General features: G+C 42.7%; 1 protein-coding gene across 2 annotated transcripts in view; it reads right to left on the bottom strand.

Moving 5' to 3' along the window:
* Window positions 1–22,124, bottom strand: part of LOC106583528 (receptor-type tyrosine-protein phosphatase gamma) — a 258,643-nt gene that overhangs the window by 88,062 nt on the left and 148,457 nt on the right. For both annotated transcript variants that reach the window (XM_045705290.2, XM_045705291.2), the window contains exon 4: window positions 17,815–17,963. In XM_045705290.2, coding sequence (XP_045561246.1) covers window positions 17,815–17,963 — 149 coding nt within the window. The remainder of the gene's footprint in view (window positions 1–17,814; window positions 17,964–22,124) is intronic.

Here is a 22,124-nt window from a genome sequence, read left to right as displayed (position 1 = left end):
TGGCCGCCACGTCCCCATCTCACCCTGTGTGTTTGTGTTTGCATCACAACTTGTCTGTTGCTCTACCGTTGCTTCCCTCTCTCACTCCCTCTGTCTCTCTCTTTAATCAGATGAGTAGGCACTGAGCCGTGTTGCTGTTCTCCAGCCAGGAATAATTGGATGAATCAGCCATCAGACAGCCTTGAACTGTTCAGGGACAGTAGATAATGCTCAGGAGATGTCCTGTCTGGTGCATTAATACACACACAAGGCTTTGTGTATTATACAGAAGCTATGGCACATCATCAGAAGACGTTTGTTTGTCACAGACGCAAATGGCATTTTGTTGTGTTACAAAGTGGGATTAGAATGGATTTAATTATCATTTCTGGTCAACGATCTACACAAAATACTTTGTAATGTCTAAGTGGAAGAGAAATTCGAACATTTATAAAATATTTGAAAAATACAACACTAATATACACTACCGTTCAAAAGTTTGGGGTCACTTAGAGTTGTCCTTGTTTTTTGAAAGAAAAGCAAATTTTTTGTCCATTAGAATAACATCAAATTGATCAGAAATACAGTGTAGACATTGTTAATGTTGTAAATGACTATTGTCGCTGGAAACAGCAGATTTTTTATGGAATATCTATGTACATAGGTGTACAGAGGCCCATTATCAGCAACCATCACACCTGTGTTCCAATGGCACGTTGTGTTAGCTAATCCAAGTTTATAATTTTAAAAGGCTAATTGATCATTAGAAAATGTGAAAAAAGTAAAGGGGTGTAAATACTTTCTGAAGACACTGTATATTATTTATATATATATTGTGTTCTGCTTGTCTTCACACTGTATGTTGCTTAACAGCTATCACACACTATGCAAGCTAAAATCAATCATCAATATCCTAGTGAAGCACCTTCCAGACAACTTGCAACAGAACACTCCAACAATACCCTTGACAATCAAGGTTGCTGTTGATGACAGATTGCATTGAGGAGAAAATAAATAAATAGTAAATCAATCTTTTAATGCATAGAGTAAAACAGGCACAAAGGCAAGTGGTCCAATCCAGCTAATTATACTTAATCACTTTCCTCAAGTTCCTTTAACTGCAGTCCTTAATGGCACCCATTTGTTGTCTGTCTGAGAGCTAGCAGGGCAATGGCTATCTATTGCATGCACGCACACGCACGCACACACAGTCTTGTATAAATAACCTTGTGGGGGGACACAATTCAGTCCCATTCAAAATCCTATTTTCCTTAACCCCTAACCCTGACCCGTACCCTTACCGTAACCTGAAAACCAAATCCTAAAACTAACCCTAGCTCCTGAACCTGACTCTAAACCTAATTCTAACCCTAACACTAATTGTAACCTTAACCCTAAACCCCCTAGAAATAGCATTTGACCTTGTGGGGACTAACAAATGTCCCCAGTTGCTCACATTTTTGTTTACTATAGTGGGGATGCCACAAGTATAGTTAAAAGCATCCACACGTACACACATACACACACACACAGCTAGCACTAGCCATCCATCAACATTCAAACATTATTAGCTACATTAGCCAATTAGCCAAGCTCTGCTTTAGCCCCCCCAGGCTTCATTCCCTCACCAAGTCTGGCACACACAAGACCAACTCCTGTCATGGGCCCACTTAGAGCAAACTTGATACTCAATTATCAAATTATTTTATAGCGATAAAAAGGGCACAACGGATGTAGGTATAAAGAACACAGAGAACATAAAAGTCACACTGAATCAGTTGAAGTTCTAGTCAGGGATGAAAGCAGAGTGTCGATGTTACAGCTAAATGTCAGAGTCATATTTTCATAGTGATAAAACGGGGCAATTACCACAACAAATGATACTAAAATGAACATAAAGCACATAAAAACCACACTGATTCAGGAGAAGTTGACGTTAGGACTTCAAAAATGTTCAACTTCATATTCATCGTCTCCAGCACTAGTCCAACATCAGCATAGGTGAAAATGATGCGTTTCTATGTTTTGCAGTAAAAATGATAGTGAAAGATAAGTGTTTCCAATGACATCATCAACCAATTAGTAGACAATTAGTAGGCAATGCCTACTCACAATTGGTCAAAAATCACATGACGCACACCGATGATGTCATTAGAAACACTTATCTTCCTCTATCATTTTCACTACAAAACATAGAAACACACCATTTTCACAAAAAAAGAAACTTCCCTTTTTCAGGACCCTGTCTTTCAAAGATAATTCGTAAAATCCAAATAACTTCACAGATCTTCATTGTAAAGGGTTTAAACACTGTTTCCCATGCTTGTTCAATGAACCATAAACAATTAATGAACATGCACATGTGGAACAGTCGTTAAAATACTAACAGCTTACAGAGGGTAGCCATTTAAGGTCACAGGTATGAAAACTTAGGACATTAAAGGCCTTTCTACTGACTCTGAAAAATACCAAAAGGAAGATGCCCAGTGTCCCTGCACATCTGCGTGAATGTGCCATGAGGACTGCAGATGTGGCCAGGGCAATAAATTGCAATGTCCATACTGTGAGACGCCTAAGACAGCGCTACAGGGAGATAGGACTGACAGCTGATCGTCCTCGCAGTGGCAGACCACGAGTAACAACACCTGCACAGGATCGGTACATCCAAACATCACACCTGCGGGACAGGTACAGGATGGCAACAACAACTGTCCGAGTCACCCCAGGAACGCAAAATCCCTCCATCAGTGCTCAGTCCAGCCTCTCTCAGTCCACAATAGGCTGAGAGAGGCTGGACTGAGGGCTTGTAGGCCTGTAAGGCAGGTCCTCACCAGACATCACAGGCAACAACGTCGCCTATGGGCACGAACCCACCGTCGCTGGACCAGATAGGACTGGCAAAAAGTGCTCTTCACTGACGAGTCGCAGTTTTGTCTCACCAGGGGTGATGGTCAGATTCACGTTTATCGTCGAAGCAATGAGCGTTACACCGAGGCCTGTACTCTGGACCGGGATCGATTTGGAGGTAGAGGGTCCGTCATGGTCTGGGGCGGTGTGTCACAGCATCATTGGACTGAGCTTGTTGTCATTGCAGGCAATCTCAACACTGTGCGTTACACGGAACACATCCTCCTCCCTCATGTGGTACCCTTCCTGCAGGCTCATCCTGACTTGATGACTCCCTCCAGCATGACAATGCCACCAGCCATACTGCTCGTTCTGTGCGTGATTTCCTGCAAGACAGGAATGTCAGTGTTTTGCCATGGCCGGCGAAGAGCCCGGATCTCAATCCCATTGAGCACGTCTGGGACTTGTTGGATCGGAGGGTGAGGGCTAGGGCCATTCCCCCCAGAAATATCCGGGAACTTGCAGGTGCCTTGGTGGAAGATTGGGGTAACATCTCACAGCAAGAACTGGCAAATCTGGTGCAGTCCATGAGGAGCAGATGCACTGCAGTACCTAATGCAGCTGGTGGCCACACCAGATACTAACTGTTTCTTTTGATTTGACCCCCCCTTTGTTCAGGGACACATTCTTCCATTTCTGTTAGTCACATGTCTGTGGAACTTGTTCAGTTTATGTCTCAGTTGTTGAATCTTGTTATGTTCATACAAATATTTACACATGTGCCCTTTACTGAGGAGTGGCTTTCACCTGGCCACTCTACCATAAAGGCCTGATTGGTGGAGTGCTGCAGAAATGGTTGTCCTGGAAGGAACAGAGGAACTGTGTTCCTCTCCACAGAGGAACCGTGGATCTTTATCAGAGTGACCATCGGAATCTTGGTCACCTCTCTGACCAAGGCCCTTCTCCCCCAATTGCTCAGTTTGGCTCGGCAGCCCGCTCTAGGAAGAGTCTTGGTGGTTACAAACTTCTTCCATTTAAGAATGATGAAGGCCACTGTGTTCTTGGGGACCTTCAATGTTGCAGAAATGTTTTGGTACCCTCCCCAGATCTGTGCCTCGACAAAATCCTGTCTTGGAGCTCTACAGACAATTCCTTTGACCTCATGGCTTGGTTTTTGCTCTGACATGTGGGACGTATATAGAGTGGTGTGTGCCTTTCCAAATCAAGTCCAATGAATTGAATTTACCACAGGTGGACTCAAATCAAATCAAACTGTATTTGTCACATGTGCCAAATACAACAAGTGTAGACCTTACCGTGAAATGCTTACTTACAAGCCCTTAACCAACAGTGCAGTTCAAGAAGAGTTAAGAAAAGATTTATCAAATAAACTAAAGTAAAAAATAACACAACAAATTATCAATAACGAGGCTATATACAGGGGGTACCGATAACGATACCGAGTCAGCGGAGTTCTCCAATCAAGTTGTAGAAACATCTGAAGGATGATCAATGGAAACAGGATGAACCTGGGCTCAATTTCGAGCCTCATAGCAAAGGGTTTGAATACTTATGTAAATAAGGTATTTCTATTTTTTCTACAAACCTGTTTTCGCTTTGTCATTTTGGGGTATTGTGTGTAGATTGATGAAGTAAAACATTAATTTCATCCATTTTAGAATAAGGCTGTAATGTAATAAAATGTGGAAAAAGGGAAGGGGTATGAATACTTTCCGAATGCACTGTATAACACAACAAATATAGTAATAAAGGGCATAAAAGGACACCGACTCAGGGACAAGTTGAAGTCAGGTGAAGTTATTGGTGGGATAACGTTGAGAGTAAGCAGTGCAACAATATTCATCACTTCTCATGTGTCTGTGTGACATTCTATGTTGTGCCCCCTCGTTGTCCATGAATTAATACTCTGTTGTGATCCCATGCTACTGTCACGACGTGGCACTTTTGGGGTGTATATGGTGTGCCCCCCCCCCCCCCCCCCCCTCTCACATCAGGTTTTACTACGGTCATACAATCCTGCTAGAAACCCCCTCTCTTCGCTGCCATGGAGTATGGAGGGAGAGAGCCTATGGAGAACAAAGAAATTATTATTCCCAAAACTACTAATCCCCAAAATTGGAGAATTAAACAATATTTATATTTATGAGAATGGTCCGTGGACACTTAAGGGACAGTCATTTCGAGTTTGTTTCATTTGGAGATCTCATGAAGGACTGGAAACACATATAACTATATCTCTTAATGTGTACATTTCCCAGCTGTCTGGTTTACATCTGAAGGTTGTATAAGATGAATGGATAAGTATAAGAATACTTTTGAAAAGTTAACAATGTGATTTAGTCTTCTAAATGAGAATTGATTGTTTTATGGTAACTTATGCACGGTCAGTAGCCACGCCCAGGTGGGCACAAACATGATGAGACGGCCCTTTTCTACCCAAGTATAAAAGCCCCCGTGACGCAATTCACACCAGATCACGCAAACCACGGTGTAAGCTAAGGTTGCACATTGTTGAATTTCTAAGACCAGACATACAGCGTAGCTACACAGCTGGAATGGTTCAACTCTGAGACTATCAATTCACTACAGAAGTAAGAAATCCTAGGTCGTCGAACTACCAGTCCGCAGCAGGAAATGTACGAAGCCTAGGACAAGAATACCGACATTCGTCAAAACATCTATCTATGCGACAACCATGGGTACGCCTGACGTATCCATTATGAACACAACCAGAGACTTTCTGTCGATTGACTCTCCAGCAGACGGACCGGCGACCACAGAGAGAGACAACATGACATACACTCGTAAATATGTACATTTTCGAATGAGCGTTCGTTCACGTAAGGTATTAGAAATTTCTATGAGTGTAGTTATCAGCTATGAGTTTCCCGCTCTTGAGCGGTCCACACCCCCTTTCCTTTGTCTATCAAGCCATCATATCGGTTTCATCCACTAGGGCCTTGTTCTTTATAACATGTAATACTCAATGTATGAACTATTGTGTGTGTGTGTTATGTATTTCTGTGATTATTTAGCTAGTTAGTAAATAAATAATTCGGCCAATTTGTATATCGCTGATTCATCATTTAGGCTAGGGTTCGTGCAGATATCCAAGGGTTTGCGACTTTCAGTAATGAGAACTGATGAGATAATAATGGTACATTAATAGAAGACTAATCGATAAGATATGAAAATATCTGAATTGCCGATTTGGGAAATAGAGACTCTAAACATTTTCCCGTGGTGCCCCAACTTCCTAGTTAATTAAAGTTTACATGATTAGTTTAATCACGTTATAATAATTACACATAGAGAATTGATTTGATAATATGACAGTCTTCACATTTAATGATAGTCCAGACACGACACTACCCATGTATTATAACTGTCTGTGGGGCCAAGGAGAGAACCAACAGCCATAAAAAACATCCTGCAACTATCATTTATAAGTATAAGACACTTTGGTTGTAAATCAAGTTGGTTGTGAGGCAGAAATATATGCAATGTTAATGAGACCTTGTTGTTCACTTTGAGCACAAAGTAAAGCACAGGCTCACACCAAGACCAACACACAGACAAAAATCACATCGCAAGAACAATTATAGTAGCTGCGAGCATATGAAAGCATGCACGCACACATCCACCCTTCTGCTGTGCCTTGCATATCACATTTCATATCATATTTCATATCGAATTCGTATAATGAATGTAACAGGAGGTGACACATTAATACATTATTATAACAGATATCCCCGTGGCCTCCTGTGGGGGAAGTAGCTCCTTCATCAATCACTGTACTGACTGGGATCTAACAGGTGGTCCATTTATCGATCCCACCACTTCACTGCTTTGAAAAAGAGCATGACAACATCAGCCAGGGGCCACAGGCAGTGCAGCCCACTGGTCTTTATGTAACGGCCATGCTCACAATATGGCAATGTGGTTCAGTGATCACCAGTGCCAGGCTCACGACTTGGCAGTGTGTTTCAGTGCAGCTCAGTGCAGCTCAGTGATCACCATAGGGGCGGACCATGTTCATGTTTGTCAGGATAGGTAAACAAGACAGGAGTGATCTGAAGGTCTTAGAGGATTACTGTGCTGCTTGTCTTGTCTGCCAGGCAATATCAAATGACTAACTAAATCGGATGACATGTTTGCAGCTACTATACAAACTCTTAAATCAATTGTTATAAAGTTGTTCTAAAAGTTGGGTTTGAGGATCTCCAAATAAGCTCTAACTTTGGAAAAAATCCCACAACGCCCCACAGTCAGCGTCACACGATGAATGAAAAACTTGAGAATGAGAATCAGGCGGGCACATTGGGCGTTCACTCGTCAATCTACGGGGCAGATTTTATCCCTGAGAACTTCCACAGCTATCAACAATGGAAGGAGGGCTTCAGTGAGAATTTGCTTCTCAAAGTGGATGCCCTCTCTACCATCAATAAGGCTTCTAAAGCATCTCAAACAGCCAGCAGTACCAGCAGAGATCGTGAGAATGGAAGTGAATCAGGTAAGTGAAAGAGCTAGCTTGCTACCTCCATGCTAACCTTTGCTAGCTATAGCGCATTTAGCTCACGTCTTCCATCTAAATAACACTGATACAACTAACCAAATGTAAACATGTCTGCCAGCTGTTACAGTTTAGTCATTTAGCAGATGCTCTTCATCCAGAGCGATTTACAGTAGTGAATGTACATTCTACATACTGGTCCCCTGTGGGAATCGAACCCACAACCCTGGCATTGCAAGTACCATGTTTTATTAACAGCTGAGCCACATGAGACCTTATGGCAGCTAACTGCTGATGCTGTCATACTGTAGATAGTACAAGCCTATGGGAAGAGTAGTTTTGGCCACGATGGAGGTCACTGTTACTGTATAGAGCAAGTTTTAAAGGTGTTTGTTTGGCTGCACGTTGGGGTAAATCGTCCATTCTGAGCCTCTGGGAGAGTTTTATATAGAGTCTGCCGAGTGCGGGCTAAACTGAAATGTGACGCTTCGATTATGGATTTGATCGTGGATCTGGTGGCATTTCGGAGAAGCCCCAGAGCCATGCTTTCTTTGGAGGGGTGAATTGTGGATTTGGCTCAATGGAAAAGTTTATTTTGTGATCTTAGGACCATTGTTGTCGCAGTTGTTTCTTGTTGAAGAATCAGCTGCTAAGTTTACCTTGCTATAGCTATCTATCTTCTTCCTGCATTTCTGAAGTAATTTCTGTCAATTTTTTTCTAGCTGGTAAAATAATAGAATAGGCTAAGAAGCTATCGGCCAGTCTGATAGTTTTTGCCATGATACTCTTATACTTCCCGTGTCTAAGTGATGGAAGTGGGGAGAACAGGCCGTGGCTCAGGTGCCTGAGGTCCTTGATGATCTTCTTGGCCTTCCTGCGACACCTGGTGTTTTAGGTGTGCTGGAGGGCAGGCAGTGAGCACCCAATGATGCATTCGGCTGAGCATACCAAACTCTGTAGAGCCTTGCGGTCAGCGGTGGTGGAGTTCCCATACCAGGCCGTGATGCAGCCCGACAGTATGGTATCGATGGTGCTCCTGTAGAACACTGTAAGGGCCCTCAGGGACAGGCCGAGTTTCTTCAGCCTCCTTAGGTTGAAGAGTCGCTGCCGTGCCTTCTTCACCCCAGTGTTACCTACCTTCACCACCTGGGGGCGGCCCGTCAGGAAGTCCAGGACCCAGTTGCAGAGGGAGGAGTTCAGTTCCAGGTTTGCTGAGCTTTGTGAAGATCTTAGAGGACACTATAGTATTGAAGGCCGAGTTGTAGTCGAACAGCATCCTCACATACTGTATGCATTCCTGTAGGCCAGGTGGGTGAGGGCAGTGTTCAGGCTCTGAAGTGCAATGGCAATTGCATCATCCGAGGATCTGTCAGGGCGGTAGGCGAATTGGAGAGGGTTGAGTGTGTCGGGGATGGTGATGTGGGATTTGAATAGCCTCTTGAAGCACTTCATGATGATGGAAGTGAATGCTACGGGTCGGTAGTCCTTCAGTTCAGATAATTTCCCTTTCTTGGGCATAGGATGATGGTGGGGATAACAGCCGGAGCTAGAGAGAGAAAATGTCAAAAAACACAACAGCTAGCTGGTCTGCACATGTGGGCTCTGAAGGCGTGGCTAGAGATACCGTCTGGGCCGGCAGCCTTGCGAGGGTTAACACGCTTGTATGACTTAAATACTTACTGCGTATTACAGACTCAATTCAATCTATCAATTCTCAAACATGAAAAATGTATGATGAAAATGACCATTTTCCACTGAATGACAAATATGCCATTTGACTGACTGTCAAACAGTAAATGGCTCAAAGCTTTTAGATACAGTTTACTGGGGGGAAAGACTGAACATTCATCAGATGACAATCTTGAGTGCTTGATAGAGAGTATAAGGAGTCTTGGGATTTTGTAACAGTCCTTTGAAAAAGTAATGCTTTCCTACCTAATTCACTTCAGTGAATTGTATGTGTGTGTGTGTGCTTTATCCAGAGTGTGAGGCTTCCGCAGGCAGTTTTCTCCTCTTTATTCCACTGATATTGCACTTCCTCTCTTCCTTTCTGTGTGCCAGAGGTCAGGGGTAATTTCCCCATGGTGTCACTTACTGCATCTCAATCCATGCTGCCAGAACCCCAGCCAGCCCTATCTGGGCCGAGTGTTCCATGCTAAACAGGACCTCAATCTCTGCTGCCAGAACCCCATACAGCCAGTCCTGGTTTAGGGTTAGATTTAGCTGCCCGAACCCCAGCCAGCCCTATCTGGGCTGAGTGTTCCATGCTAAACAGGACAACTTCTGAAGGAAGACCGGTCACACACACACACACACACACACACACACACACACACACACACACACACACACACACACACACACACACACACACACACACACACACACACCACACACACACACACACACACACACACACACACACACACACACTTCCAATCCGTTTATCATTGCAATGAGACACTGAATGAGCTCAGTCTGTAAATACTCTCACTTCACAAAGTTATTCCTCTGATCTGCTACAGCATAAAGTCAAGACTTTGAGGTGAGTGAGTTTGAAGTTAAATCCTCATACACAACTATGTCCCCTAGGTGTTTGCATTGTGAAGCTACAAGATACAAAGCCAGAAGCTATGTAGCACATACGCACTCATCCCCACCCACCGACACACACACACACACCCACACCCACACACGAGGGCCCTTCAGAGCTTGTACATTCAAACATATGGTTTGTTTAGGCTTTATTTTATCTGGGTTCTTTGTTTCTTTGTTCCGTGTCCAATGGGGACAACGGTGGAATGAATTGCCCACCCATTCCCTCCCTAAGCCATTATTTTTATTAGTGACATTGTGTTGGGGAGGCTCCATCAGTCTATAGCTCAGAGCAGCAAGAAGTACACAGGAAAAATTGCAGCCCCCCTTTTCTGAGAAAGGAAACAATAATCATACATTGAAGATAACTATCTGAAGTTCTGTTCTCAAGTGAATCTAAGAAAGACTACTAGGCTATATCTATGGCTGATATCCATTGAGTGCTGTGATATGAAAATAGAAGGCTAGTGATGTTTAGCAAATCATATAGTGGACTTGTGAATGGAAAATCAAAGTTTGTTAGGGGTAAGCCAAACTATATACAAATATTGGGACACGGCCATAGAGAAGAGTGAGTGGTAACAATCCTAAAGGATGTCAGGTTTTATGAAGGTTTCTTTACTTTTTAACTCTTATTCCTCAAAATGTTTACACATGGACACAAAAACGCACGCACACACCATGTCTATTTCAAATGAAAAATACTTCACACTATGGGCAGGTTTCCATTGACCCCGTCATTGGGACGTGTAATGGAAACGGCAGATATCGGATAAATGTTCTAAAGATGGACAATATTTTAATCCGTTCGACAGGACTGGATTTTTCTATGTCTAACTTTCCTTATTAGAACACATGATGAAGGAAATTGTGTTTTTCAAATAAATGATGATTGCCGAATAATTTTGAAGGTATGCGGGGCACATGATGTGATGGCCCCAGTTGCATTTTTAAACAAATAATTTTGCTTCATGAAATCCATAGCCTAATATGTAAACATAGGGTGATAGTGGGCAATTGACAGTGAGCTGTGAGCAAATTAAGCAGACTGGAAGTTGACAATGGCTTAATAGGTATAAATACATTGAATTTCTATGGTTGCAGTCCTCAAAGATGGAATTGAATCAAATCTAACGATTTACCGCCTATAGGGCGGGATGTTGCCATTTTATTCTAAATGCCTTCTGCTTGAAAAAAACACTTTTTTATATAGAAATTATGTCTATTTGCAGGAAAATGATTTTCTTGACTGTCTAGAATTCCTAAATTGCTTTGCCTTGTTTTCTGGTTGGCTGGATGTTATTATTTCAGATCTACAGAAGAGCAAATTTCACCATGGCACGGACCGTGGTGATACGTTTGCAGATGATAATTATTAGAATATGGCAAATATGAGTAAATTCCTGCATTTCTATCCATGGTGGCTTTCATTGCGCTACCAGAGAAATTAAACAGCTATGTGGGAGGACATACAGCCTGTCGCCAATTTATTAATGCGTAATTTACCTAAATGTGACCCGTTTCAGGAAACTAGGCGTATGTCGCGGTCATTACTTCACATGAGAGCCATTTGAATGTAATCTTTTTTTAGATCAAAATATGATTTTTTGACAGAAACGCCTTCTGGAACAAGTGAACTTTCATGTGCCTTAATAACAAACTTGTATGCCATCTGTAAATATGAATAAAATTGTTAAATTACGAGCCTAGTTGGTTTAGCCACAGAAAAAGTGAGCAACCTTCTCGCTAGCCATGATTGGCTGAGATAATGAGAGAGATGAGTTCGGATTGGTCTGCCATATAGCACACTTCTGACTATTTGAGCTGGTTAGTATGTGTAGGTAATCCTTTCTAACGCTGCTTTTTTAAAAATATATTGCTTAGTAGAACTGCATAAGTGTTGCTCTCTACTTTCTGGACGACCGAGTTTTGAAATCAGTGGAATTAGAGTATGATAGCTAAGGAGATGGAGAAAAAAACCTGTCTAAGGATTACTTCTTCAAACTAAGGGAAACCATGGCATCCGTGACAGGGAGAAGCGTCAAACCATGATGTATACGCGTAAGATAATGTAGCTAGCTACATTTGTTTTCATTTCATTGTAGCTAGCTAGCTACATATCATAACAAAAGACTCCACTATGCAAGTATCCATTTCAATAGAATGTCAATGCGACAACTGTTGATAGACGTAGCTGGTAAATTTGCTCTAGCTATCTACTCCGATTTCAGAGCAAGGGTAAGATAGTCTAGCTAGCTACATTTTCAGATATTAAAGGTTTTAAATTTTGACAGAAAGTCGCTTTCATTTAAAGTTAAAGTGTACTGTTAACTAGCGACCCTTAAAGAGATGGGTCGGGCGAAAGCTTAAGAGGGTGTGAACGATGCTGAATAGGTGTAGACAAAGAAGAGCTACCCAGTTGGTACCAAAACGTTCAAAGGCAATTTTCTCAAAAAGTGAGGTTACAAGTTTATCAACTTTCAAAGCAGAATTACTGTCCCATTGTTCTTCAAATACAGTGTATGATATACCATTTTGTAGCTCTGTGTCTCTGCTTTTATCCAATGTAAAAAAAAACACACTTTCAAATGTTGCTACATAAGACTGAATCAAGGCGGTCGGTCACAAATGGTTAATGGAAACACTTCAACCACCTCATTTTTATTCAACACTGTAGGTGTCATTTTTTATATTTTTAGGTGTTACATCAATATGTCCAGCTGTTTTTATCGACACAAGATTGTTAAATGGAAACACACCGTAGTAGGCAATTGTTGCATCTATTTTTGCAACTTTAAAAATGTCTACAAAAAAAAAATTCACTTGACAAGTTAATAGAAACATATCGACTGTCCTCTGAGTTCAAGTAATTTTTTTCTTGTCACATGTGAGCCATAAACTAAATGGCTATATAAAGTGCCTTCAGAAAGTATTCATACCCCTTGACTTATTCCAAGTTTTGTTGTGTTACAGCCTGAATGAAAAATTGACTAAATATATATTTTTTATCTCACCCATCTACCCACAGCACCCCATAATGTGTAACGTCCGTCGTTCAAGGTAGACCAAGGCGCAGCGTGTGTTGGGTTCATCATATTTTATTTAACGGTGAACCAGCAAAAACCAAAACAATACAACAAACGAAAAGTTTTGCAGGCTACTCACAGCAATACAAAAACAAGTATGGTTCCTAATCAGAGGCAACGATAGACAGCTGCCTCTGGTTAGGAACCATACTCAGCCCAACACAAAGAAATACAAAACATAGAATGCATAGGAAAAAAAAGACAGGATTTTCTCCCCCCCCCCCCCCCCCCCAAAGGTGCGGACTCCCGGTCACAAACCTGAACCTATAGGGGAGGGTCCGGGTGGGCATCTATACTTGGAGGCGGCTCTGGTTCGGGGCGTAGCCCCTACACCGCCCGCTGATCCCCACGCTTCTGTGTCGCCGGAGGATCCAGACTGTGGATCAGCGCCGGAGGCTCTGAACTGCCGACCGCTGCTGAAGACTCTGGGCTGCGGGCCGTCGCTGGAGACTCCGGGCTGCGGACCGTCGCTGGAGACTCCGGACTGTCGCTGAAGACTCCGGGCCGGAGCCTCCAGCGACGCCCTCCAGTCCGGAGCCTCCAGCGACGCCCTCCAGTCCGGAGCCTCCAGCGACGCTCCCCAGTCCGGAGCCTCCAGCGACGCTCCCCAGTCCGGAGCCTCCAGCGACGCTCCCCAGTCCGGAGCCAGCGTCACTGGAGGCTCCGGACTGGTGAGCGTCGCTGGAAGCGCCGGACTGGGGAGCGTTGCAGGAGGCCTCCTACGTGGAGCTGGAACCGGTCTCACCGGACTGGGGAGACGCATAGGAGACTGGGTGCGCAGAGCAGGCACAGGGCACACTGGGCCGTAGAGGCGCCCCGGAGCCCAGCAAGGGCGGGGCGCTGGTACAGGATGGACTGTGCTGCGCTGGTGAACGGGGGGTACCGTGCGTAGAGCAGGTACCTGGGCTGTAGAGACGCACTGGAGACCAGATACGCTGAGCTGGCACACTTCTTCCTGGCAGCCGGCCAACTCTAGCACGGCAACAGTGAGGAGCTTGCACCGAGTGCACTGGGCTGTGATTGCGCACTGGTGACACAGTGCGCATCACCGCATAACACAGTGCTTGCTTGGTCACTCGCTCCCCACTGTAAGCACGGGGAGTTGGCTCAACATTTTCCCATTATTATTTTTGAAATTCTTCAAGCTCTGTCAAATTGGTTGTTGATCATTGCTAGATAACTTTTTTCAGGTCTTGCCATATATTTTCAAGTAGATTTAAGTCAAAACTGTAACTCGGCCACTCAGGAACATTCACTGTTTTCTTGGTAAACAACTCCAGTGTAGATTTGGCCTTGTGTTTTAGGTTATTATTCTGTTGAAAGGTGAATTCTTCTCCCAAAGTCTGATGGATAGCAGACTAAACTAGGTTTTCATCTAGGATTTTGCCTGTGCTTAGCTCCAATCTGTTTCTTTTTATCCTGAAAAACTCCCCAGTCCTTAACGATGAAAAGCATACCCATAACATGATGCAGCCACCGCTATGCTTGAAAATATGGAGAGTGGTACTCAGTAATGTGTTGAGTTGGATTTGCCCCAAACATAACACTTTGTATTCAGGCTTCCTTCCTTTTCACTCTGTCAATTAGTTTAGTATTGTGGAGTATCTACAATGTTGTTGATCCATCGTCAGTTTTCTCATATCACAGCCATTAAACTCTGTAACTGTTTTAAAGTCACCATTAGCCTCATGGTGAAATCCCTCAGTGGTTTCCTTACTCTCCGGCAACTGAGTTAGGAAGGACACCTGTATCTCTGTAGTGACTGGGTGTATTGATACACCATCCAAAGTGTAATTAATAACTTCACCATGCTCAAAGGGATATTCAATGTCTGTTTTTCTATTTTTATCCATCTACTAATAGGCGCCGTTCTTTGCGAGGCATTGGAAAACCTCCCTGTTCTTTGTGATTGAATCTGTGTTTGAAATTCACTGCTTGACTGAGGGACCTTACAGATAAATGTATGTGTGGGGCACAGATTTGAAGTAATCATTCAAAAATCATGTAAAACACTAGTATTACACAGAGTGTGTCCTTGCAACTTATTATGTGACTTATTAAGCAAATGTTTACTCCTGAATGCATTTAGGCTTGCCATAACAAAGGGGTCTAATACTTATTGACTCAAGACATTTAAGCTTTTCATTTTTATTAATTTGTAAACATTTCAAAAAACATAATTCCACTTTGAAATTATGGGGTATTTTGTGTAGGCCAGTGACCAAAAAATCTAAATTTAATCAATTTTAAATGCAGGATGTAACATCAAAATGTGGGAAAAGTCAAGGAGTGTAAATACTTTTAGATGGCACTGTATGTGACCAGATTTATTTCTTTTTTTAAACTTTTTATAAAAGTACAGCCTCAGCGCTTCAAATTTGTATATCACTGTAGTTGGAGGAAACATGGGAAAGTTATGCTGCAGTTGATAAACGTGTTATCCCACTTAGGAGACAAGTAGAAGAAAATTGCCTTTTTATTCTTTGTTTACGCCCATTCAGCATCATTCACATCCTCTTAAGCCTTAGCCTCACCCAGTATAAATACAGTAAAGTACACACACTAAAGGGTTACAAAAATATATTTTCAGCAAAAGAGTGTTTTTAGACACCACTGCGCAAAAAAGTGTTTTGTGACACAACTGCAAACTGCAAGGAGTAGGGTTTGATGGGAAGTCGTGATGTCATCGGCCTTCCCCCTGGCTTAAAAACAGCCTTACTGTGAAATAGGAACTAGCGTCAAACTCCTAGGATCCTGTAACCAGTCAAATATTTGAACAGAAATGAATAGCATAAATCCCTTTACCTTCTCTTCTCCTGCTGCCTTTCCTTCCTCCCCCTTAACTACCCACTAACCACACAAACCTTTCATCAAAGTTAATTACACATCCGTAATTACCACCACGACAGGTAACGGCAGCACTATCAAATGCAGCCATATGTACAACAGCTAATACATTTAGAGTTTAGTCATTTAGCACACACTCTTATCCAGAGCGACTTACATTTACATTTTCATACTTTTTTCATACTGGCCCCTTGTGGGAATCAAACCCACAACCCTGGTATTACAAGTGCCATGCTCTATCAACTGAGCCATACTGAGCACTGCTTTCAATTAAAATGGCTGTATATCATCCATCCAGTGCCCTTTAACGGGTCATTGGTCACAGAAAGATATGAGGAGACAAAATGGTGATGGTAATTACACAAGCATTCAGAATCAGAAACCTGAAGGGAAGAAAAGCTCTATAAGAAAAGAGCTAGCGCTACAAAGACAGACAAGGAAGGAAGGTTTTATGTGAGAAGCTTAATGAATACAGGCCCTGACTGCCAGACGGAAGGCTTTATAAGAACAGTGCTAGGCTAGAAAGAAACCTAGCTGGAAAGAATTCCCAGGTCTATGAGATATGGAGAGAAAAGCAGCACACAGAGAGCTCTCCCTTCTATTTCACTAGTATGCAAAGGATTCAAAAACAGGTAGCTTGTAGACATAATGGTAGCGCAAAGCTAAGTGCTTTAGGTGCTGGAAAGTTCACTGTGTTGACATGCTGAAAGTGTCTCTCCACTTCTGACTCCCTACTCAGTCTGAATGATTAATCTGCCATCAGGGTGAGAATTTATCTGCATCGCAAAGGACAGCCACAATAGGCTATCAATGTGTGTCTCTCTCTCGCTTTCTCCGTATCGGCCACAGTCTTTCTGTCACTCTCTTTTTGCACATCTCTCAAATATGACCCTTACGTTCATCCACTCAGCATGAGGCTTACATGGTTATACTCACCCCGTTGAGTTGCAGTAACCTCCTGTATTCTTGGTTCACAGCCTGCACTGACACATCCTTCTCTTTTGGGATCAGTGTATCATTCTCAACCATAAACACCCTCAGTCTCGTCCCCTATCCTTTGTGTCCATATGATCTAACCCCTACAGCCCTCTATCCTCTGTGTCCATATGATCTAACCCTTACAGCCCCCTATCCTCTGTGTTCATATGATCTAACCCTTACAGCCCGCTATCTGTGTTCATATGATCTAACCCCTACAGCCCCCTATCCTCTGTGTCCATATGATCTAACCCCTACAGCCACGTCCTCTGTGTTCATATGATCTAACCCTTACAGCCCCCTATCCTCTGTGTTCATATGATCTAACCCTTACAGCCCCCTATCCTCTGTGTTCATATGATCTAACCCCTACAGCCCTCTATCCTTTGTGTCCATATGATCTAACCCCTACAGCCCTCTATCCTCTGTGTTCATATGATCTAACCCTTACAGCCCCCTATCCTCTGTGTTCATATGATCTAACCCCTACAGCCCTCTATCCTTTGTGTCCATATGATCTAACCCCTACAGCCCTCTATCCTCTGTGTCCATATGATCTAACCCTTACAGCCCCCTATCCTCTGTGTTCATATGATCTAACTCCTACAGCCCCCATCCTCTGTGTTCATATTATCTAACCCTTACAGCCCCCTATCCTCTGTGTTCATATGATCTAACCCTTACAGCCCCCTATCCTCTGTGTTCATAGGATCTAACCCTTACAGCCCCCTCTCCTCTGTGTTCATATGATCTAACCTTTACAGCCCCCTCTCCTCTGTGTTCATATGATCTAACCTTTACAGCCCCCTATCCTCTGTGTTCATATGATCTAACCCCTACACCCACGTCCTCTGTGTCCATATGATCTAACCCCTACAGCCCCCTATCCTCTGTGTCCATATGATCTAACCCCTACACTCCCTGTCCTCTGTGGCCAACTAATCTTACCTCCACAGGGAACTTCCTGTTGTTGATGCTGTGTTCTGACCCTGCTGATCCGTTACTCTGACCCCAATGGAACTCAATCTTCTCCGCCTTGAAGCGTCCAGGCAGTCCTGCCCCCCGTACAAAGTAGTCATCCTTCAGCAGCACAGCCACTGGGGAGAGATGGAAAAGTGAATACAAATGAGCATAGGGAATATTAGTTGAGAAACAGGCGCGACTCTCACTCACAATTAAAAGCTGATGATTTATTTTTCGTCAATCAAAAGCATAACAATTCGGCCATCAATAGCTTTCATCAGATAGATAGATAGATAGATAGATAGATAGATAGATAGATAGATAGATAGATAGATAGATAGATAGATAGATAGATAGATAGATAGATAGATAGATAGATAGATAGATAGATAGATAGATAGATAGATAGATAGATAGATAGATAGATAGATAGATAGATAGATAGATAGATAGATGTGTGGGGAGGAGAGGAAGAGGATAAAATGAAGATATGGGTAGAAGATAAGAGGAGAGGGAAAGCAGATAAGAGATAGTCAGTAAGGGGAGGGATAACTTCATTAGTTATCTGGAAAGTGTCTTACGTCAATCTGTGACTTACCTTTTCTCTGAGAATGTGCCTCTGTCCATTCTGGTTTTGTTGAGAACCGTTATGACTGAGACCAATGTAAAATGCACTTGATATATATTCGACTTGACTTGTGTGCAGACCAGAACATCCTGTTTAATTTACTCCTAAATGAAAGTATTTTTCTACTGATGCCTTTTGGAAGCTAGGGGACTCCAGGAGTGGGACACATAACAGCCTTCTTCTTTGCTATCATCATTGGCCTAAAAAGTCCCTGATGACATGCTAATTCACAGATCTCTCAGTTAATACTTGGAGCGCTGAAATTCCATAACTACTAGAATGGCCATGACGGTCATGCTGTTGATATTTCAATTGTGTAAATATTCCATAATAAACAATAAATTGCTAAATGAATGCCTTTATTATGTTAAAATAGGTCATAAGAAACCCCAGGACACCAAATGTAAATTGTAATCAGTCAGAAAATGTATTGATTGATCCAAAAGCGCATAGACTGCAAATACTAAGGTGGCTGAGGGATTTCGGCATGCCTCCCAGAGTCCTCTCCAAATACTACCACTGCACCATCGAGCGCATCCTGACTGGTTGCATCATGGCCTGGTATGAAGTAACTTCGTTCACGACTTCAAGGCCCTTCAGAGGGTGTTGAAGACAGCCCAGTACATCACTAGGATCGTGTTCCCACCCATCCAGGAGATCTACTCGAAACAGTACCTGAGGAAGGCACGCAGCATAATCAAGGACCACACACACTACAGCCACGAGCTGTTCTCTCCCTTACCGTCGGGCAGACGGTATCGAGGCATGAGGTCTGATACCAACAGGCTCAGAGACACTTTCTATTTACAAGCTATCAGACTGCTGAACGCTTGAACTGCACTGTCCACCTGCTCTGATTCTCTGCACCTTAGCACACGTGTACTCACTTATGCACACAGACACTCATGCACACACCCACACACGCACACACCTCACAACTGCTGCTACAAAACCCTTATTATACTGATCAGTTTACACACTTCCCCCCCATCCCCAAAACACATGTAAATATTGTACAATAAATTGTGCCTTTCTGAATTATACTTGCAGGCTACTCACAGCCTTTCTGTATTATAAAAAATATTATATTCTACTGAGCCATTTACTTTATGTTCCTATTCTTATCTTTTATTATTGTTGCATTGTCGAGATGGAATCTGCAAATAAGCATTTTGTTAGACGATGTATACAATGTTTATCCCGTATATACAGAACAACTAATAAAACTTGAACTTGAACTACTAAAATAAGGAAATAGTGTATTTTCTGACTGCAAGACAATAGTTGCCTGCCCAGCTGGCCCATCCAAAAGACACCTAAACTACATTGGAACTATTTTCACACATAAAATAATAATAATAATAATAATAATAATAATAGACGTGGACTAAAGTAGTCTGATGGGTGAAAATATTATCAATTGTCAAATAGTGACAGATGACCAGCGCAGTGTGCATTGACAAAGAAGGGAAAGGAGATGAAATAGTACTTCTTCCATATCATCCTACAGAGGTCCATGCAGGCCAGACATTTGATTGCTATACCCTATCAGAAAGAGCAGATTCGAAGGTTTCTAATGACAACTCCACCAATTGCGGGGATGGTCTCTGTTTCAAAATATAACTTTTTCCTAGAATAACTGTGGCTCCCTGCACGTTCCTCATGTGAGTAGGTTACTGGTAACAATCAGCATGTTATATCTGCTAAATTAACACCTTCATTTCATTGGCATGACACAGCCATAGCCTTGGCTACTAAGCACAGATAAATATAACTCAAAACATGCTATTCTGTTCTTTTGAAATACATTGTCTTGAATCATGTTTTTTTATGGCCTTCCTAAACAAAATATGAATGTATTTCTTAGTGATTCTGTATATGAACACCAGAAAGACAGATAGCATCATAATGACTAACAACACATTTCAATGTTTAATTACTCTACATTTATAATGTCATATCCCCCTCATCCTTGACTTTTCCTAAATAAGTCTATAACACACTGCTGTTGTTAGAATCTTAATATCACAAACAGAACTGGAGTTATAACCAGTTTTAGGATGGCATGTCATTTTATGAATGTTTTTCCCTGCTGCCCCTTTTCCCAACAGATTGGCCTACTCCGTTCCTTCTCTCAATAGTTGAAGGTGTCGTGCCCAGTTGATAATCACCTCGAAACTGAACCTAGACTATACCGAAACTAATTTCCCACATATGAGAACGTATTAAATAAATTAAATATAGTATGATGGGGGAGAATGGGTGAGTTGAGCAAGAGGAAGCGAACAATGCATAATTACGTAACCACCAATTGTGAATGAAGAGCAGGGCGGGCTATTCTATTGCATTCATCTATTGTAATTATAATCTCAAAACAGTGTACCCTTTATCAGTCCACTGAATCCATTTTAGAATCTGTCTGTAATGTAACAAAATGTAGAAAAAGTCAAGGGGTCTGAATATTTTCCGAATGCACTGTATATGAGGGCCAAGGCAGCAGCAAAGATTCAACGTGAGCCGTTGCGCGAGCTAAATTGTGCACAGCCCCTGGGGAGGAGAAACTGCCCTCAGAACAGAACCCATGACACCAGTTTCAGCTGCAAGGAAATTGTTGTGGGAAGTGATTCATTCTATAGCTAGAGGACTCCTGATATCTCCAGGAGTGCTAGCTAAGTGCTGCCTGTTTATCTCCAGGAGTGCTAGCTAAGTGCTGCCTGTTTTCCCAGTAGCCTACTTGGTGTGTGAACTGCTGACTGCTCATAATTTGCAGATAGTTATTGACACATCAATCACGATCAAGGGGAAGGGCAATTTGTGACTTGTTTTTGGTAATCAGATGCTGTATTTGGGGGGGAGTGGTTTCACCTCTCCTAGGCAATCAGCAATTAGTACAGGGATGTGTGCTCTCCACCTCTGCTGGGAAATTATCAATGATTGTTAGTTCTTCAGTCTCCCCTGGTTTCTCAGTGGCAGCTGTAAGTGGCGGTCGTGTCGGTGGCAGTTTTGTCGCAAAACAAAGACCGTAGCCAAAACAAAGACCGTTCTGCGGAGTTGTTCTGCCGAGTTGTTCGAGGAAGGAAAGAGAGGAAGGCTCACACCAGTCTCTCACTTGAGTATCTTACCTAGTTACTTTGCTCTTTTGTAGCTTTGTCAACTATGTGTGTGTTTTCTATACCCTTTCGCACCTCTCCCTATAGGCTTTACAGACGCTCCCGACCCCTTGGCTGCAACCCTTCTAATTTAGTGTACCCTGCACGCACAACTCATGTGGAATTCTGGGTCTCTGGCAGCGTTTGCGGTCAAGAAAGCTGAGTTCATCCCAGCCTAAGCTAACCATCAGTCCCTTGACTTTTTGCCCAAGATGGAGACATGGATCACCCCCCAGAGAACACTGCTACTCCCGTTGCTCTTTCTTCATCTGACTATGTTGTCTCTCATAGTCCGAGAGCATCTGTTTGTCGCAGTAGTGGCACAGGTCTACTAATTTCTCCTAAGTGGAGATTTTGTCTTTTCTCCCAAATGTCCATCTCCTCATTTGAATTCCATGCTGTCACTGTCACTTGTCCACCCAAGGTTAACATTACTGTCATCTATCACCTACCAAGTGTTCTTGGAGAGTTCCTCAATGAACTTGACACCTTGATGAGTTCATTTCCTGACAATGGCT

This window comes from Salmo salar, chromosome 22 (assembly GCF_965601325.2).
Source record: "Salmo salar chromosome 22, fSalSal1, whole genome shotgun sequence".
NCBI lineage: Eukaryota > Metazoa > Chordata > Actinopteri > Salmoniformes > Salmonidae > Salmo > Salmo salar.
This window is presented reverse-complemented; position numbering and strand designations above follow the sequence as displayed.